Here is an 18,329-nt window from a genome sequence, read left to right as displayed (position 1 = left end):
ATTTGCGACGGAAATCATCGTTACCCGTCGCTAAAATTAGCGACGGTCGTAATTAAAATAGTCGCTAAAGAGCGACGGTTTTATACACCGTCGCTAAATTTAGCGACGGTATTAATTCAATTTCGTCGCTAATATTAGCGACGGTGTTTTATGCTTTCCGTCGCTATTTTTGTCAGTAAAATAAAAAAAAATTTCAGTCGAAAATATTATATTCTTGATTTTAAAAATTTATTAAACTTAAAAAAAAAACGAAATTAAAATTGTGTAAGGGAGAAAAATTTTAAGTGTTGTGAAGTGGTAAAAATTTATTAATCTTTAAAGAGAAAAACGAAATGAAAATTGTGTAAGTGAGAAAAATTTTAAGTGTTGTGAAGTGGTAGGGTAGAAAATGGACTGAGGGTTGGGATATTTATAGACAGTTTGCGACGATTTTGATTAAACCGTCGCAATTAGCGACAGTTATTTTTTCAACTGTCGCCGATTTAAAATTAGCGACGCTTTTATAAGAACTGTCGCTTTATTTAGCGACGGTTAAATATAAACCGTCGCTAATTATAGATCGGCGACAGTTTAATAAAACCGTCGCTAAATGTAGCGACGGTTATACAAAAACCGTTGCTAAATTTAGCGACCGTGTTTGGAAAACCGTCGCTATATCTACATCGGCGACAGTTTTACTTAAAACCGTCGCAAATGTTAGCGACGGGTATACATAAACCGTCGCAATATTTAAATTAGCGACGGTATAGTATAACCGTCGCTAAATTTAGCGACATATTTTACTTAGGCCGTCGCGAAATCTAATATTGACGACAAAATTTGTAGAAAAACCAGTTGAAAGACAACAGTTTTTTACAAACCGTTGTCGTAGCTTGAAGAAAAACGCTTATACGACAACAGTTTAAAAACCGTTGTCGTAGTCCAAAAAAAAAAACGCTCATAGACAACGGTTTTTAAAAAACGTTGTCGTAGGCCAAAAAAAACGCTCATAGACAACGGTTTTTAAAAACCGTTGTCGTAGATATATCAAAGACAACGGTTTTAAAGAAACTGTTGTCTTTGAGCGATTTTTTTAGGCTACGACAACGGTTTTTGTTAAAACCGTTGTTAAAAGTAAAAAGACAACGGTTTTTGTTAAAACCGTTGTCTTTGATGTGTTGTTAAATAGGATTTTTGTTGTAGTGATCTAAGAACTTTTTTCAATCAGGTTCATGATCATAAACTTTGTTCCTCCTGTACATTGCACTAGAAATTTACATGAAATTTGCATCGAGATTAGATCGCTGTAATTCTCAAAATCCGACGGCCATGCAGTGGCTTCGGGGTGGCAACGTGGCGGTGCTGTGGAGGAGAGAGTTTGGCAGAGAATTTTCAAGAAATGGAGGGGGCCGATCGAATTTACTTCCAAGTGGAGAGATGTCTTGATGTGTTTATTGTATATATTTTGTTATCTATATTATCAATACGTTGATAACATATATACAAATATAATATTTTAATCCTTCTAAGAATAATCTGATCAGGATTTTATATTTTCATTATTCAAATATTCTCGTATTGAATTTTTTGTGTTGCTCAAATATAATTTTTCGCTTAAGTGACTACTTAACTTTGTCATTTGAAATTCATTCGTTCAAAATCATTTGACTAGAAATTTGTTGTTTCTTGAGAGAAAATTTGGTCCCCTTCCTCTTAGCTTGCTTCATTCCTTTTTCATATCGGGTACTAATAGTTTATTTTCATCCCTTCATTCATATCTTAGCCTTAAATTCCCTAATTTAGACATGAACCTAGACATGGGTGTTTTCGAAAATAAAATATATGTTCAAGAAGATAAGACATTTAGAAAACAATTTTAAAAGTCTCAAAAGTGAAGAAATTCAATCGTTGGCGACTCCAACAACTCCAGACCTCATAATATTTATATTTTATTTAGGACATATGTGATTAATTAATTAAAAGGTATTAGAATCAAGACCAGAGTGTGTTGTTGGATGACTTTTTACTGTGAATGTCGTGCTGTATTTGCGGCTAGTGCCACTTTGAATGGGCCACTCTTCCTTCATCCAATGATTGGCACACACAAAAATTGAGATGTTCATCGATCGGTCCGGTTCGATTTTTGGTTTTTTATTTCAATTTTTTCAGTTTTAGAAATATATAATCCGATATCCGAACTATTTTTCTTCGGTTCGGTTCGTTTCGTTTTCTACCAAAACGGTTCGTTTATTTTGGTCGATTTATTTGGTTTTGATATAATTATTTAAATTAATAATATAAATATATTGTAAAATATAATATGTTAACTTTTTAGATGATTTTTTTGTAAAATATTTAAATATAAGATGTAAATTAATTAAACAAACAACAATCAACTAAAAATCATTCAAAATAGTTTTTCATTCACTAAATATCATATCAAAATTTATAATATAAATAAAAATATAAACAAAAGTATTAATTTAATAAAATTTCGGTTTTGACATATATAATCCGAAACCGAACCAAATAAACTTCGATTTTAACATTTATATCCGAATTACAAAATTCAACTTTCGGTTCGGTTCGGTGTTCGGTTTTTTCGGTTTGGATTTTTTGTTTTTTCGATTTTATCCAAAGTTTGAACACCCCTACAGACAAATATGTTGTATCCATGCCGATGTACATACATTTATTATATGCACATAATATTTGTATATAAATTCTTCTATAATTATTTGTAATAAAACTATTTAATAGCAAATTGTATAATCAAATCAGTTTCAATAGTAAACCGAATTTCCTAACACATAATAAATTCAACATAATAATTTAAAACCAACTAAAATAAATTTACAGCATTTTCTATAATATTAATTTATATTATCTTTTAATTAGCACTAAGGAGCACAAACGAATGCCAACCACTACATAGACCATTAGTGGCTTATCAAAAGCCATCGTGCACTTATCTAGCTAGTTAACGTTGTTTTTTTTATGGCTTTGTTCCATTATAGTTATGTCTTGTTAGAAGGTGTTTTGCCTATTTGTTTTAACTTTCATCATTGTTTCATCCAAAATTTGATTCAAATTTTATTATTATACGTCTTTGTTTCATCCAATGTTTGATTCAAATTCTAAAAACATGATTAGTGCGATAACCAGTAACAAGTCGATCCTCCTCAAATATAGATATGGTAGTGATAGAGATTCGCGAGATAATTCATGGAGGAGGAAAATTTAGAAGCTTGGCAAGGGTGGTTTCAGTTTCCATCCTTTTATATTACAGGCATAGAATGAGAGAGAACCAATTAGTTTTTACCATTGATGCCATTACTAAAACTAACTCTGCATCCTCTTGTTCTATCCCATATCCAAATATACAAAAAAAAAAAAATGTGCAGGCAATTTTCTCACCTGCAAAGTGAAGCTAATATCCGGCGGGGAGGGAGGAAAGGTCTTCTAGAGTGAAGAACAGCCAGATTATCTATCAGTAGTATGTCGCCTTTCTGCCATGGGATCGCAATGCTTTCTTCTTCCAGGATATGTAAACAGTCGTAAATGATATGACCGGGCAAAGGCGTTCCATCACCAAAAACAACTGCCTTCTTGGGATCATTTCGTGCATCTTCCCAACCAGTATAAGCAGCCACCATACTGTTGAACCAAATCTTACGGTCCCTCGTTTCATCATATTTAACAGCCGGGATTGGTCCCATTATTGATTTGACTCCATCCTCTGTCCATTGCAGCTTCATGTTCAGCTTAGCAGCCCTGTTGAGAAATGGTAATTTTCCACTATAACATGAACTCCCCTGCTGAAAAAACAAAATTTTGTTTTTTTAACACGAACCTTTCCTCGGCCACGTTCTTATCTTCAGTCAAGAATGTAGATTTCCAACCACGGCCGATTGGGGATGAGGGATCGTCGTTTTCTCCCAAGATTCTGGTATAAATTACTCCGTGCTTCTCTAGTTTTTCAACGAAATCTGGGTACTTTTCTTTCATCTTATCGTATACAACATGACTGAGAACAATAGGAGTTTCTCCCCCATTCGCAGGTTCTATCTCACAAAAGAAAAACAACTTGGACGGGTACTCAGGAACCTAGCCAGTACGTAAGAAGCAACATGAAAACTTAAAGTGGTTTATTTTGTAAAACAAAATTTCCATTTAACAAATAATAACATAACCATAGCCGATTGACCATAACAGTTCGAATGAAAAATCCTTCCATAACACACCTACTTTTTGTGCACCATGCATGAGATAATCCTAATATTAGAGACTTCAAAGTTGAAATATTATTTTTGATGTAATAAAAAAGTATTTTGTATTTCTTTTTACAAAATATTGTGCAGGAAGAAAGAAACATAATAATGTTTTTCACATTCAAAATTGAAAAATGACATTTTGATTTGACTAAATCACTTTTAACACCCAAAATTAGGTTTATTGCAAGACCGTCTCACGGAACATGTCAACACTGCTTATATTTACAATAATAAATAATATTTGGCTATGAGTGATCCAAATAAGATCGTGAGACCATCTCGCAAAAGTTCACATGGCTATCCACCACTATTGGAAGAGGTTTAAAATATTGCACCATAAGTAGGGTGGCAGCTACAAATTTAAAATCATACGACAAAATTATATTTATTTTAAAAAATAATCGAACTCCAAAATTTAATTCAATGACATACTTTGAGGGCCAAAATTGATGTTATCCCTAAAAATATTGTAATCCATATTCCTATGTCCCGGCTACTCGAATAAATCTACCATCTCCGTTGGCGGATCCACGAGGAAAATGAAAACTTGGATCAATCAAACACTACACTACACCAGAACAATCATTGCCACAAAAAAACCATGTGAATCAGATAACCAAGAACACGAATTAACAAAATTATGACATTCCAAGTTCCAAAATTAATCAAGAGACTGATGAATCAATCAACCTGAGCCATTTCATGATGAAAAGGGATTTTCTGATCGGGCGGAGACTCGTTCGCTGTGAAAACTCGACCAACGATGTTAGTCCTCGGAGCAGCGCCGCCCACATAAGGAAGCTCCTCGTACCCAAACGCCTCAACAAAGTCGTTGAAGTCCGAAGCCTTCGATAGGGAATCGAACCCCCTAAACAGAACAGCCCCGTGTCTGTGCAGAAGGGAGTTAAGCCACGGCTTCTGGTCTTTGATGGCCGCCGTTAAAGCCGATGGATCATGGGAATCCGGTGCCGTGGGGATCAACGCGGCGGGAAAGACAACTCCGCCGTAGGTTTTCTGCTGGGAAATCTTGATTTCTTTGAAGAAAACTGAATTTGCTAGCATTTTTATGGAATTAAGCAGAGTTTCACCTACAATTTCTTGATTTCTCCCTGTGGATTCGAGGGATTTTTTACGCGCTGGGAGGATTGGGCAATCAACAGCAATCATGTAAGAAGTTCCTAGATCCTTATCTACTGATTTAAGTTTGTATTTGGAAGTGGATGCCGCAGGATTCGTCTTTCTGAATTTTTTGGATTCGGTCTAACATGCCCTGGTCACGAAACCGTGACCCGGTTTTCTAAATTGGAAACTGTGAATCGTCGGTTAAAAGTTAGCAAGCGGTTCACGGTTTTCACATTTTTTAACCGGCCCAGCACAAGTTCGTAAACATAGTTGTTGGATTTATTAGTTTAAATCATTTTGAACTTCATATTATTTTTATAATCTTATGCACGGAGAAAAAAGATATTCAAATCTTTTATTTGTTTAAATTTTTTAGCAATGTTTTCAATCGATTTTCAAAAAATTATAAGTTTTTTTTTAAAAAAATAAAGAAGTTATGACCGTCGGTTAATCTAATCGTAATATGTAGTTCATGAACCGTAACCTAAACCACCAAAGAAGGTTATGATTAGGTCAAGATACTTTTAACTGTCGAACTGACATTTCTGAAACGCGGTCATATCTAGATTCCGATTATGGAAAGTTTAGATTAGATAATAAATATTATTTTTTTCTTTTTAAAAAACAAACAATATATTTTTCCAATTAATTAAATAAATAGTTTTAGATATCCGGAACAATTTTTTAAATAAATTTATAATAAAAAATCTCCCATAACAAGGAACAATAAAAATTAAAATTTTAAAAAATAATGTCAAAATTTAAATTTTCTTATTAAAAATATTTTAAAAAGATTTATATAAACACGCATCAATTGTACAATATTCTTCTTATCCATCCAAAATGATCTTTGTGGGCTCCTAAAATAAGAAATTCCTTTTCGGAAAGCCCGTGACCCAAACCCGGTTGTGGAGCAAAATTCAAATTAGAGAGGAGAAACGTAGTTACCGTTAGCCCACACACACACAATACACACACTTGGAGGGAGAAGACGATGCCGAAGAACAGCGAAGCAACGAAAGCGAAGATGAGATCCATATCGATCAGTAAGCCACTTCGGGACATTTCGAATGCCAAAACTACTAAAAATCCAGCCAATTTCCCCAAAAAAACAGATCAAGAAAGTGGAGAACTTATGGAAGACGATTCGATCGATCATCTTTTCCTCGTGCAGTCCGATCTCTCACCACTCGTGCGTCAGGTATGGAACCGATTCTTTGTGGAATATGATTGAATAACTTATGATTTACTGTGTAATTGTTATTTTTTTGTTGTATTTTTGAAGACCCTAGGATTTTTTTGTCTCCAATGCGAGTTGACTGGCTAATTGTTAGGTGATTCTAATTATGAAGTTGACTATTTTTTTGTGCGTTCTGAGTTGATTTAATTTTGAATGTGACCGTTTAATTGTGACGAAAGGGCCTATATCAGTTCTCATTTAAGGTGTTCTGAATCAAAGCTGCGAACGATGAAGAAGATTTGATTGTGGACTCCTCCGCTATGTAAATCACGATGGATCTAATTATACAATTAACATAGAAACATGAAAATACATGATACATTAGAGGGTGGTGTTGTCATTATATTTGCACCTGATTCGTTTTTCCTTTTTTATAAGCCCTTTTGCTGCCAAAATTAACCAACTCTATGACTTTAAAAAAAAGAGAAGGGGAAACCGTTTTAGGTGGTACGCGAACTCATTTAGCTTGCCCAGAATTCCACAAGTCTGGAATTCAATCAATGAGCAGTAAATTTGAAGAGCACTAGAATTGAATTTGAATACATTTGTTTGGATAGGAATTGGAGAGAAATAGGAGGTGGATGGAAAGAGAAAAGCAAATTGCATGCTAGAGTATGGTAATTATTTACTAAAATCACATAAATGTTCTAAATGGAAGTGGTTTGTAAGTGCATACATGCATTAGAAATGCACTTCAGTCCAATTTTTTCACTGAATTCTATTCATTTCTCGGTTGGTAGACTTGAAGAATGTTGGCAGTTAGTTTTATGAATTGTGCATGCTTGAGTATGAATTGTGCATGCTTAAGAAGGAGCATGCATCCATCACCCTGTTTTGGTCTGTGTGCTGTATTTGCACTGGTGCGGTAGTTTTAAGTTATTTCATTACATCTTCTTAATAGGAAATGGAACAATTCTACAATTGAAGGATCTTTATGTAATTTTGTTGACTTTGACAATCAATGGTGTTGAATATAATGGGAGTCTGAATTTTATCAGCAGATTTTACTGCTTCTTGGGTCTCTGGGTGGAAATTAGTCAAAAGAGGATCACAGCTCGTGTTAATCTTTCGTGGCACTGTTAGTAGATAATAATCCTGGCTTTTGCAGCTATGAAAATTTGTGGCACCAAAGTTTTCTTATGTTGCTGCCAATGGGATACTACACGATATTGGTGTAAATTTATACCAATTTTAGATTTTTTGAATTATGTAGCATCACCACTTCATCTAAATTTTTTAAATCTGAACGTCCTGCTTCCAAAACTGGAATTATAATTTCTGGTAATCTGTCTTATTAGATACATTATAGAATTTACTTCATTATTTGTGCATTCATACATGGATTGCAGATAGACGAACTAGTCGTCCAAGCACTCCAGTTGACGAGCAAGAAAGGGAGGAAAGAAATCAAACAATTTGCAGATTTCTTGTCTGAGATGCGAACTTCCTTGAAGGTTGATCCTCTCTCATTGGTTTTTTCATATTGTGACACCTTCAACATTATTTTATGCCCTTTTAAGGTTTCAAAAGGTAATTTTGCAGACATGGGTTACTAGATTTCAAAAAGCACTTTCGCATCAATCTACGAGTCCCGAGAATAAGCTCGAGCAGCCAATGGAAAGAACTGAAGTTTGTGTTACTGAGGAAGATACAAATGCTTCCACTGAAAAAAGTCCAGAGCAGACCAAGTGGGAATCACTAGTCTCACCATCTCCCCTGGTGTCATGGCGGGCTGAATGCAATACGGAGGGTGGTAGGCAACTGTTTCTCCTCACGCCACTTCCTAAAACAAAGTTTTTTTCTTCAAAATGTCAGGCACCATCTGTTCCTACAATCGAACAGGTTAAACCTACTGAAATTCCCCATCCAGTATCTCTTTTCAATTCAGTTGGAAACTTACACAACAATCCTTCTGAATCTGCTTTGCCAAAGCCAACTTCAAACAAGGTTTTGGATATAGAAGTAACTAAATCATTCAACAATCTCAATACCGTGTGTCCTTCTCCAGCCAAATTTTCCGGAAAAAATTGCTCTATCTTTTCCCTCACTCCACGCCTAAGAATATCACCACCCAAAACTTGCATCTTGCTTGAACCAGTATCTGAATTGTCCAAGAAGAAAAATCAGGGAGTCCATATATCTACCTCTTTCCCTATCAGAATCCAAAATTCGAGCGAGTCCCAAGATTCTGAATCCTCCAACAGTCAATCTTCAAATGACTTGGCTCTGAAGTACCCTGAGCTTTTTGGAATAAATCTAGCTCATAATTTGGGAAGCCGAATAAATTTGGTTGAAGATTCACCAAATTGGATAGTCTCACCTCCAAAAACCTGTGCTATAATGGAGCCTTCTGATGATGATGTTTTATCTGCCACCCTACAAGGTAAAAGCTTGCTTCAAGAAACTTCTCCTGTTCACAATCAGTTGACAGACTTGTTTGTCATGAAAGGAACTTTTGATCAAGGCGACCATCACATTGCAACGAAAGATTATCACCAGCAAGGTCATAATTTGTTTTTTGATAAACTGCAAAAATTCATCCATAAATATAACTTTCCTCTCATAAAATTGTTTTTTCATGGGCAACTACAGGTACTTGTTTAACGTTTGACATTACGGAAAGCACCCCGATGATAAACGAGCCCACAAGCACCTTCCGAATGGGAAAGCATCCCGGGGAAACCACTTTGAAGAAGGAACTGTGGACAAAGTTTGAAGCTGCATGTACTCACAAGAGCTCTATTTTCCAAGAGATGTCGTCTGACAAACGGTTTCTTGATCGATTAGAAGAAGCTTCTGATTAATAATCTGATGCATCAGTAAAATTCTGAACTTCAATCGGGTAGATGGCTTTTAATTCAACTTAATTAAAACCCATAGCATTATCGTACGCTAGTGTATCATTTGATCAAGGGGTACATGGTTGCATATATGTATGTCTTCCATTGTCCTTTCTGAATCTCAATTTTTGTAAACTGTTCAATAAGTAGCAACAGTTTTTCCAAGTGAAATTTCACTCTTGAAAAAGATATGAATGGAACATGTTACTCAGAACGTCTTAAAGTTGTTAACCTCACTGGCTGAGTTATACATATAGTAGAAATCAGTAGACCAACTTTAAAAGCTTGCCATTTAGGCCACAAGATTTGTAATAAAAAAATTTCCAGTAGCTCACTTTGGAAGTATAAAAAGTATGATTGTGACCCTGTGAAAATGTTAATACATGTAAGGTACAAGTCATCTTTTGATAATTAAATATATTGACAATCAAAATTTGAGAATTTCACTCCATCTTTTTCACCAACCAAATTTAATTTGTTTGGAACACATCTACTTATAAATCTCTTAAAATCATATTTTCTCTTCCAATTAAAATAGTACGATGGAAGATTAATACCTGATGATATGTATATTTGTGACATCCTCAAGGTTGATAATTTTCATCGTTAACAATAAAATCATGTGTTTACCATTTCAAAGATTTCCTAAGTACTGAAAGGTATTTACAAAGTCATTTGACAGTCAAATTTTTTGATAAACTTAGAGAAATTCCAAAATAATAACCTTAATACGACAACCATTTAACATATATTAATTATTAATATAACATATGAATAGTTAAATTTTTATGTCAGGTTTTACCAATCAATCCTAGTGAATAAACTCTAATAATATAGATTATCAAATTTGTTTTCAGTTTGTAATAGAAAAACATATGTCGTTAACTTGTGATAAGCTTTTAGCATTTGGATAATATTTTGATTGCTGGTAAACTAATTTTCAAAAAACTTTCCGTACCTCCACAGTCCACCGTGAGGGTATTTTATTTTTTAACTTCGGTCAACTCTTTTTTTAAGAAAATGATCTCCTCAAGTGTATTATACTTGAAAAGATCATTTTCTTAAAAAACGAGTTGACCGAAGTTGTTTAACCAATTTCCCCTGCATCGTGTGATGTCTTGATGCATAAAATGGAATTATTCTTAATTGCAAATTCATTTTTCTATGCAAAAATACATGTGATGTACACAAATAAAAGAGAGTATCGAATTTGATAAAGGTTCGAATAAGTCGAATTCAGTAGTTACTTGCGTCATGCACAAATCAGGGGCATCGGAGAAGTACTCGACGAAAACCTTTCGACACTTAACTCCGCAACCACTCGATGTGATTTCCAAAAGTCAAGAGAAAACTTAAACGATGAAATGAGAACATAATACATGAAAAGAAGTGCTAAATGAACGATTCATACAAACATCTATATCTATTAATAAGTGTAAATAACAGAGACAAAACTATGGTAGGAAACTTAAAATTGTCATAGCATCCTATCGTTTATCAAAATTTTCAAAACACCCAGGTTCATAAAAAATTCCAAATTGCACAAACGATTCCTATGATTTATCAAAATTGTCAAAGTAGGTCTGTAATTTATAAAAATTTCCAAACTAACCCTATAGTTTTTCCAATATTTACTAATACCCTATTTAAATTTACCTATGCTTCTACAAACTAATGACGAAATTTAAAGAGTTGCGGGCACAAAAATGCTAGAAAATTTAAAATACAAGGCCTAGATTGTTCAATAAGAAAGATTCAAGGCTCAAATCTCCATAAAAAAATGCATATCACAAAAACATGCAACATAAAGTATAGCTAAATATTTCAAAACGAAACCAGGTGCCATAGTTATAAGATACTGTAGTTTTTCCCTATGATAATTCAGAAATATTGTAGTTTCATGAACATGCCTGAAGGCAAGGTCAAGCGCAGCAGCAGAAGAAAAATAAAACCAATGAGATGTAGTTCAGTTTTCTATCCCTTTATGTTTTTTGACAGTTTTCTAACAAGGGCAGGGGCAACTAGTCAGACATGTCATCCTCAGCTGCACTAAAATGATCGGCATCTGTGTCCTGCACGACCCTACGCAGACGACCAACATTGCTCCTTTTGTTTCTTGAAGGTAAAGTGCTGTCCTTTGAACCTACAATGTCCTGCCAATCACAAGAGAACAATAAGCCAGAAGTTGATAGCTTACCACCCTGAAATATGATGGTAAAATAAAGAAATGCACCCCTTCGTCTCTCAATTCCATGGCAGCAACAGTTGATCTCCTCCTTATAGTCACAGATTTCGGCACAGGAAAATGTTCCACCTCCTCGCTTGTCTTTCCATCTTTGGCCCTCTTTTTCCTAAGAACAAGTTTGGTAGGAAGCGGCTACATACAGATCACGAGTTAGTACAAGGATACGAATCAACTGAAGAAATCATAGGCCTCACGGGGAAACAACACTCACCAAGTATTTGGCATCTGATTCCCCAAATACCACAAGATAAGTAGAGGGATCCTGGACATTTTCGCCTCGTACCTGCCAGGAACGAACAGGATATAATATTATAGGTAGCTTCAGTAAATTTAATCAACATAACTCATGACATAACATACATCCCAGTGATACTCCCGGACCCATGAATATGTGATATCTTCATCATCATCGTACATATCCTTCTCGATCTGCAAACACAAACGAAAAAAATACCAAATTAATTTTGGCAAAAATCAAATTAAACTCGCCTTAACTTGATCAACTATTCTACCTCATCAATTGATGGGACCATGTATGCCAAAAATTTATCAGATTTCCCTGCATCCTTGCTTGAAGTCACATAACTTTTCATAATAGCCTGAAAAGTTGAAAAGGAAAATAAACACCAATTCGTAAATTCTTAATTATGTATCTATATAAAGTTGATATGTGCTAAAAATACGCTGTGCAATGCCATATATCAATCAATGTGGAGCAGGTCAAAGCTTTTGATAAAAGCAAAAGATGGAACAGAAACAGTTAAAAAGCAGCAGTTGCACAAAGCCTCGAAATCTCACCTGTCAAGTGAATTAAGCAGACCCAGCTTGATAAAATATTTTAAAAAGTGAAATAGAAAGATTGTCATTTTCACAAGGAATTTAAGAAAATGTGTCTGAGAAAAATGGTATCTGATGAGATGAGTCATGAGAGTGAAGACTTGAGCTCCAAATTCCTAAATTTATCATATATTTGATGTCTTCACAAGGTCTGCAGATTCAATTAATGTCAAATATGGCATATTGAAGTATAATTCAAATAATCCAGAAGGGGACTAGTTAACTCAAGAAAATGCTAGCCACAGCACGTACAAACTGACAATTCTAATCAAGCCAAAGATCTACCCTATATGGTTGAGTAAGCGAATGCACCGATTAGGCGAACTCCATATAGTAGTATAAGTAGAAGAAAACATAGTTGGGGAAATTAAGGGGCCAATATAATTTAGCTGTTGGCATGATGCATTAAGCAAAAACTAATCATTACTCACTCTAGATTCAAGCTCCTCACGAACTGCTGCACTTAGTTTACTGTAGATTTCTGAATCAGCTGTCGGAGCACTATCAAAATTTGCAACCACAAACTGGTCATCATACCTGGAAAAATGATAGCATCCACACATAAGCTTCTGGATTACAAATTATACATTCTGATTGTCTGATAATAATGAACCACATTATAAGAAATAGAAAAGGAAAAAAAAAGGGGAAAGCATTTTCCCCATGCACAATTGACAAGTAAACAGCTATAAGGTGTGTCTGATTGTTGAAAAACAAGATTGAATAAAACGAAAAGAAAGAAAACTACACCTCTCTAAATAAGGAAAAAGGGGGAGAACTTTTATTGGTTTTAGTCTGGGATTCACTGCATGAACAGGGGGGGTCTTGCACGCTTCAAATGAACCCACAATATCATGAATTTGCCTTTCCCTGAAACAAAGGCAAAATAAATGGTCGAGTTAAGAGCTACAAAAACCCATGGCTGAAAATTCTACATACCATAAGAGACGAAAATATTCACTAACCGATTATTGAGTTTCTCCAAAAGGTTTCTCCCTCGAGATTCTCGCAATTCCTTTGCTTGCTTTTCAGACAGAGACTGCAAAAGAATTACCAATTATCCACACTTTCAAGTTTCAGCAGAGTCTACCATACCCGTTGTGAGCAAAGTGTCAAATAGTACCTGCTTTGTTGATTCGATACTGAGCGGAGATATATACTGCGTTTTGACCAACCAAGAAACACCTTTGTCAGTTGGCCTCTCTTTCTTCTTAATGCCATCTGACTTAATTGGGGTTATAGGTTCAGCATCACGCAACAATTCCTCATCCTCTGGATCAAGGGGTATTCTTGGACCCTTGGGAGGACTAATCGACAAAAAGGATGAGAAAGTCAGAACAATGTGTCATGGTAATGGAGAAAGAGGATGAGAGGCCAAATAATTTTACTTGTATACACTCAGATCAAGAAGGTCAAGCGGTATCCCAAGGTCTGGTTCAATGTGAAGCTGAGGCTTCCAATTTTTCTCCAAAGATGTAATCTGATATCTACAGTATCTGTAGGTTCAAACCATAAGCTATATGTAAAATTTTGTAAAAGGCGAACACAATGACAGCCCCATTAGCTTTTCAGCCTGATCAACTGATTATGAGTGGAGGTGTATTAGGTCAAGGAACACATACAAGGGAGAGAGACCCAAATTATTTTTGCAATAAATAAAAGCTTAATACACACCAAATGGGAAACATATGAGTATATGACCATCAAGTGATAGCTGACCATCACTCATACAGGCCTGCCACATGCCAATAAAATGAAAATTCAAAACAGCAGATGTAATGACAATTTCTCTGTCCTCTCACACAAATTAGGAAGAGGCAGCAGACAAAAGGAACAAGACAGACTTCAAAATCAACATAAGATAGGGAAGCAGACAAATAAACATAAATAATGTTTCTGTTCCCCCTACTGCCATTTAATTACACAAGTCCATCAAAAATAATCTTTAATCATCTACATGGCAGGGAATAGTCCAACTCTGATTTGAAAAACATAAAACACAAAGAAATTAAAACGTTCAGTAAAATGTACAACTGAGCCCCACTAAGATTATATTTTCCAAAGAAACTCTCTCTATGAGCTTCAACAACAACCTGGTTTCTGCATTGGTAAATACATAAACAAGAAAGAATTAAACTGAATGGAGGACAAAATAATATCAATAGTAGTTCTTTCAGGGAAGGCATGGTAGTGTGATGTTAACAGCTATGGTTGCACAACAACTAAATTTTCAACCATAGCAAATAATATCATTGATGATATGAAGCGATAAAAAATGTTAATTATAGCAATCAAGGTTCCATACCGATCTGGATCTCTTTTCAAAGGCAAAAGCTTTATCTTAGCGGATGGATCTGGCAGTTCATTACGAAACCTACAAACAGCACAAACTCAGAAGTGAATGTTCGCCATAGAATGCGACAAGGAAAAAACTACCTTTAAATCTCAACCCTTGTCGATACAGAAATTGATGCTCCTGCAGCAAACATTATCTTAAACTGCCTATCGTGAACGAGTCATCACAAAGTCAATTATTCATTCAAGGTAGGAAAAAAGGACATCTAGAGGAACCACGGTATGAATTCTTTTCCCCTTTGTGAAAATCAGATGCAATCCCAATTTCCAAATCAAAACCCTTTAGTCCTCATTCAACCGATTAAATTAAATTAATGTATCAACTTAAAGAAAACACAAACATGATTCAGTGATTAATTAAAAACATACCTAAAGTCACACACAAAATCTGAAATCTTTGACTTCTTCCTCTCCGGTAAAGAAACCATTTCGCTTTTTTGTTTATCGGACATTATAAGATCAATAATGAGTAAAAATTTAGGGGTTTTCATCTACAAATTTTGCTGTTGAGACATCTTGTTTGGATAACCTAAAATAATTCAAATTGACCGCTTCATAACAAATAACTTAACTTTGTTCAGGACGAGGTGGTGGAACAACGATGCTAGATGTGGAATGGGGCATTTCCAAAGAAAAATATTGGGAAAAGGCAAGAGGGGCACGGGTAAATTGTGCAACAGGGGACGACTACACTAGTTTATATAGTGTGAGAAGGGCAAAAAGGTATTTTCACCTGGCAAAAAATAATCTATTAAAACAATAGTAATACACTTATCTGGGTTAAAAGTACGAGCCAGAAATAGAATTATAAAGAGTATCACAAGATCTAGAATACTACATAATTCCACTTTAAAAAATTCCAAATTTTCAAGCAAATTAAAGACTTATAAGCCAGTCTCATAACTTAAATCAAACAACCCACTACCAGACTTTCAAATCCTACAAATAGATTTTCTAGTAAATTTAATTTGCCACTTACTCCTACACACAAAGGTATGATAAAAAAATTTAGTCTCTAACAACACTTGACCCGAAATGTACTTGTGCTTAGAGTATAAAAAACTGTTACATATGTTCCATGTATTGGCTTGCCGTGGATGTTTTATAAGATGTCGCAAATCGACAAATCAGTGAACGTATCCGGTTCCTTAAATGCGTAAATGGCATACCAGTTAAATGTTTAGATACCAAATGAAGACTTAATGAAATGTATACGCATAAGGTTAGATTGACAAAATCAAATACGCCATCGTCGCAGATCTGTGTTACGTATCCGGTTCCTTAAATGCGTAAATGGCATACCAATTAAATGTTTAGATACCAAATGAAGACTTAATGAAATGTATATGCATAAGGTCAGATTGTCAAAATCAAATACGCCATCGAGGTAAATCAATCCTCCCAGATCATATGAATGAGGAAACGTCATAGACATAATCTGATTGATTTGTGCACACAATTAGTTACCCTAATTGCACCAATTAACTAACTAAAGGACTCATTCACAGGAAAACCGGCCGGATATACTCACTTCATCTTGCAGATAAATGTTGTTGGCTTCTTCAGTCGGTTTTCAATTATATCACCACTTAGCAGGGGAGTGCTCCTCCTGTCACCCATATGTGATCCACTAATTGACACGTGGCCCCTTCCCCCAGGGGCCAACATTTGGGTCTTCTGCAGCAATTTATTCTGAGTTTCCCTCACATGCTGCTTGTGTTTCTCCTCTTGCTTTTGCTTTTCATACTCCTTCCTTTTCCTCAACCTTCTCTCCTCCTCTGTCTCAACCCTACCTGAACCCTGCGGCTCACTCAATTTTTTTGCACTTGGTGGTACTGAGGGCTTGTGCTCTTGCTTAAATGGAGCCTCAGAACGTGCATGCCTATTCTCCCTGCTTGTTCCTGCAGGGGGCACGCCAGAAGGCAATGGAGGAGGCGATGAGGGCTGTGATGGAGGCGGAGGCGGAGGAGGAGAAGAAGGAAGAGGTGGCGGAGGCGGCTGCTGCAAAAGCTGAGGTTGATTGAAATGAGACTGCTGAGAAGATGGGTAGTACATTGGAGGAGCTGGGGCAGGATGAGGGGGCAATGGAGGCAGAGGAGGGTAAGAAGAAGATTCTGGCCGCGGTGGAGGAGGCTGATACTGAAATGGCTGTTGTTGAGGTGGTGGTGGCAGCTGGTTTCGAGAGGGAGGGTTAAAATGATGCTGTGATGACGATGATCCATACCCTGAATGTTGGTAATTGGAGCTAGGGTTTGATAGAGAATAATTCTGTCTGTAATTGGAACCCTCGTTGCTGCTGTAAGGACCCCAATTCTGAGAGTATTGATTTCCACCAAGTGATGGCGGTGGAACGGCTGAAGACTGCAGTGGGTTTTGATTTGGATGTGGAGGCGGTGGTGGAGCAAATGCCGACTGAGACGGCGGATGGAACGGCCTGTAAGAAGCCATACCGGACCTCTGCGAACAATCTTGTCAGCTGAATTTCAATTTATGATATAAAAACCCTAATGAACGGGAAAAGATCAAATTAACATCAGATATACGTGCCAACAGGGGATCACGTAGACATGCAAAACAAAACCCCTAGAGGTAGAAAAGGGGGAAAATGAAATTTAAACGCCGGTGTAAATTTTAACCACTTAGGATTAAAAAATGAATTCACTTACCCTTTTCAATCAGAATTGGAGGAAGAACTCAAGAAAGACCACCCTTGGAACAAAGAACAGATTTAAATTGCACTGTGAGGCTTGCTCTGAGGGCTCAAAACTAAACCACCTAAAAGATCGAAAACATGAACCAAAGGGATGAAATTGAATCCCCAAAACAGAGATCTTAATCCCTCGATTGGCGTAGATGAGGCTTGAAGTTCAAATCCCCGATTCTTTATCAAAGAACCCTAGCAGAGAAATACAAACAATCAATCAATCAATTGAGGAGGTGGAATTCCCAATTGATTTGATTAGAGTGAAAAATGCATACACAGAGATCCCATGAGTTTGCAGGTGTGTATACATACATACATATATATGTTGTATGTACAGATTTGAGAGACAACAGTAATGGCTTGCAGGTGCTGAGGTTTACAGGGAAAAATGGTATTTGTAGTAAACAGTGATTTTGTGACGGCGGTGAATGACGGCTCTCTGACCTTGCAGGAAAATACTATGATATATATATATATATATAGACACACACACTCAGACACTACAAAGTTATTGTTGGATAATTTTTCACTTGAAATGTGAACTAAAATGCATGATAAATGTTGGAAAATTTGAGACCGGTCTAGGATTGTATTCAATTATTTGACTATTCATTTTTTTCGACGGATGATTTATATTGTTGCAAGTTAATAATGTCGATGTTATCATAATAATATTGATAATTTTGACGCAAATGTTATTGTGGTTGAGATCTTTCTGACATATAATTGATAA

General features: G+C 35.8%; 3 protein-coding genes across 9 annotated transcripts; 1 reads left to right on the top strand and 2 right to left on the bottom strand.

Annotated features, from left to right (window-relative positions):
- Positions 1-3,198: 3,198 nt before the first annotated feature.
- LOC140986400 (clavaminate synthase-like protein At3g21360) lies at positions 3,199-5,435 on the bottom strand. The gene is made up of 3 exons (XM_073454628.1): positions 4,944-5,435; positions 3,833-4,086; positions 3,199-3,753 (listed from the first exon to the last, which is right to left on the bottom strand). The coding sequence occupies exons 1-3, from the start codon at positions 5,418-5,420 to the stop codon at positions 3,393-3,395; spliced, it is 1,092 nt and encodes a 363-aa protein (XP_073310729.1). The 5' UTR covers positions 5,421-5,435; the 3' UTR covers positions 3,199-3,392.
- Positions 5,436-6,108: 673 nt separating this feature from the next.
- Positions 6,109-9,657, top strand: LOC140986399 (uncharacterized). Of its 2 annotated transcripts, XM_073454627.1 has the most exons (5): positions 6,109-6,576; positions 7,965-8,069; positions 8,158-8,998; positions 9,065-9,118; positions 9,208-9,657. In XM_073454627.1, exons 1-5 carry the CDS (start codon positions 6,370-6,372, stop codon positions 9,417-9,419), a joined length of 1,419 nt encoding a protein of 472 aa, XP_073310728.1. In that variant the 5' UTR covers positions 6,109-6,369; the 3' UTR covers positions 9,420-9,657. The 2 variants fall into 2 exon arrangements, with proteins under 2 accessions (XP_073310728.1, XP_073310727.1); XM_073454626.1 differs by having other exon boundaries at positions 6,113-6,576; positions 8,158-9,118.
- A 1,603-nt stretch (positions 9,658-11,260) lies between these two features.
- On the bottom strand, positions 11,261-18,111 carry LOC140986053 (protein PAF1 homolog). Of its 6 annotated transcripts, none has more exons than XM_073454011.1 (14): positions 17,977-18,111; positions 17,559-17,788; positions 16,424-17,349; positions 14,843-14,911; positions 13,926-14,033; positions 13,661-13,844; positions 13,503-13,576; positions 13,288-13,407; positions 12,969-13,074; positions 12,213-12,299; positions 12,061-12,129; positions 11,912-11,983; positions 11,689-11,832; positions 11,261-11,608 (listed from the first exon to the last, which is right to left on the bottom strand). In XM_073454011.1, the coding sequence occupies exons 3-14, from the start codon at positions 17,338-17,340 to the stop codon at positions 11,477-11,479; spliced, it is 2,082 nt and encodes a 693-aa protein (XP_073310112.1). In that variant the 5' UTR covers positions 17,341-17,349; positions 17,559-17,788; positions 17,977-18,111; the 3' UTR covers positions 11,261-11,476. The 6 variants fall into 6 exon arrangements, with proteins under 6 accessions (XP_073310112.1, XP_073310107.1, XP_073310110.1 ...); XM_073454006.1 differs by having other exon boundaries at positions 17,872-18,055; XM_073454009.1 differs by having other exon boundaries at positions 17,913-18,047.
- Between the last annotated feature and the right edge of the window lie 218 nt (positions 18,112-18,329).

The sequence above is a fragment of the Primulina huaijiensis genome, chromosome 10, assembly GCF_012295235.1.
Source record: "Primulina huaijiensis isolate GDHJ02 chromosome 10, ASM1229523v2, whole genome shotgun sequence".
Taxonomy (NCBI): Eukaryota; Viridiplantae; Streptophyta; class Magnoliopsida; order Lamiales; family Gesneriaceae; genus Primulina; species Primulina huaijiensis.
This window is presented reverse-complemented; position numbering and strand designations above follow the sequence as displayed.

What these genes read in the sequence shown, in the direction of transcription:
- LOC140986400 (XM_073454628.1), bottom strand. Translation starts at nt 5,420, where the DNA reads ATGATTGCTGTTGATTGCCCAATCCTCCCAGCGCGTAAAAAATCCCTC. An exon ending in TTCATCATGAAATGGCTCAG is followed by an intron (nt 4,087 to 4,943) that starts GTTGATTGATTC and finishes CGTACTGGCTAG; the next exon opens with GTTCCTGAGTACCCGTCCAA. An exon ending in AAGAACGTGGCCGAGGAAAG is followed by an intron (nt 3,754 to 3,832) that starts GTTCGTGTTAAA and finishes ATTTCTCAACAG; the next exon opens with GGCTGCTAAGCTGAACATGA.
- LOC140986399 (XM_073454626.1), top strand. Translation starts at nt 6,370, where the DNA reads ATGCCGAAGAACAGCGAAGCAACGAAAGCGAAGATGAGATCCATATCG. An exon ending in TCTCACCACTCGTGCGTCAG is followed by an intron (nt 6,577 to 7,964) that starts GTATGGAACCGA and finishes CATGGATTGCAG; the next exon opens with ATAGACGAACTAGTCGTCCA. An exon ending in GAAAGATTATCACCAGCAAG is followed by an intron (nt 9,119 to 9,207) that starts GTCATAATTTGT and finishes GGGCAACTACAG; the next exon opens with GTACTTGTTTAACGTTTGAC.
- LOC140986053 (XM_073454011.1), bottom strand. Translation starts at nt 17,340, where the DNA reads ATGGCTTCTTACAGGCCGTTCCATCCGCCGTCTCAGTCGGCATTTGCT. An exon ending in CTTGATCTGAGTGTATACAA is followed by an intron (nt 13,845 to 13,925) that starts GTAAAATTATTT and finishes TTTGTCGATTAG; the next exon opens with TCCTCCCAAGGGTCCAAGAA. An exon ending in TGGTCCCATCAATTGATGAG is followed by an intron (nt 12,130 to 12,212) that starts GTAGAATAGTTG and finishes TTGTGTTTGCAG; the next exon opens with ATCGAGAAGGATATGTACGA.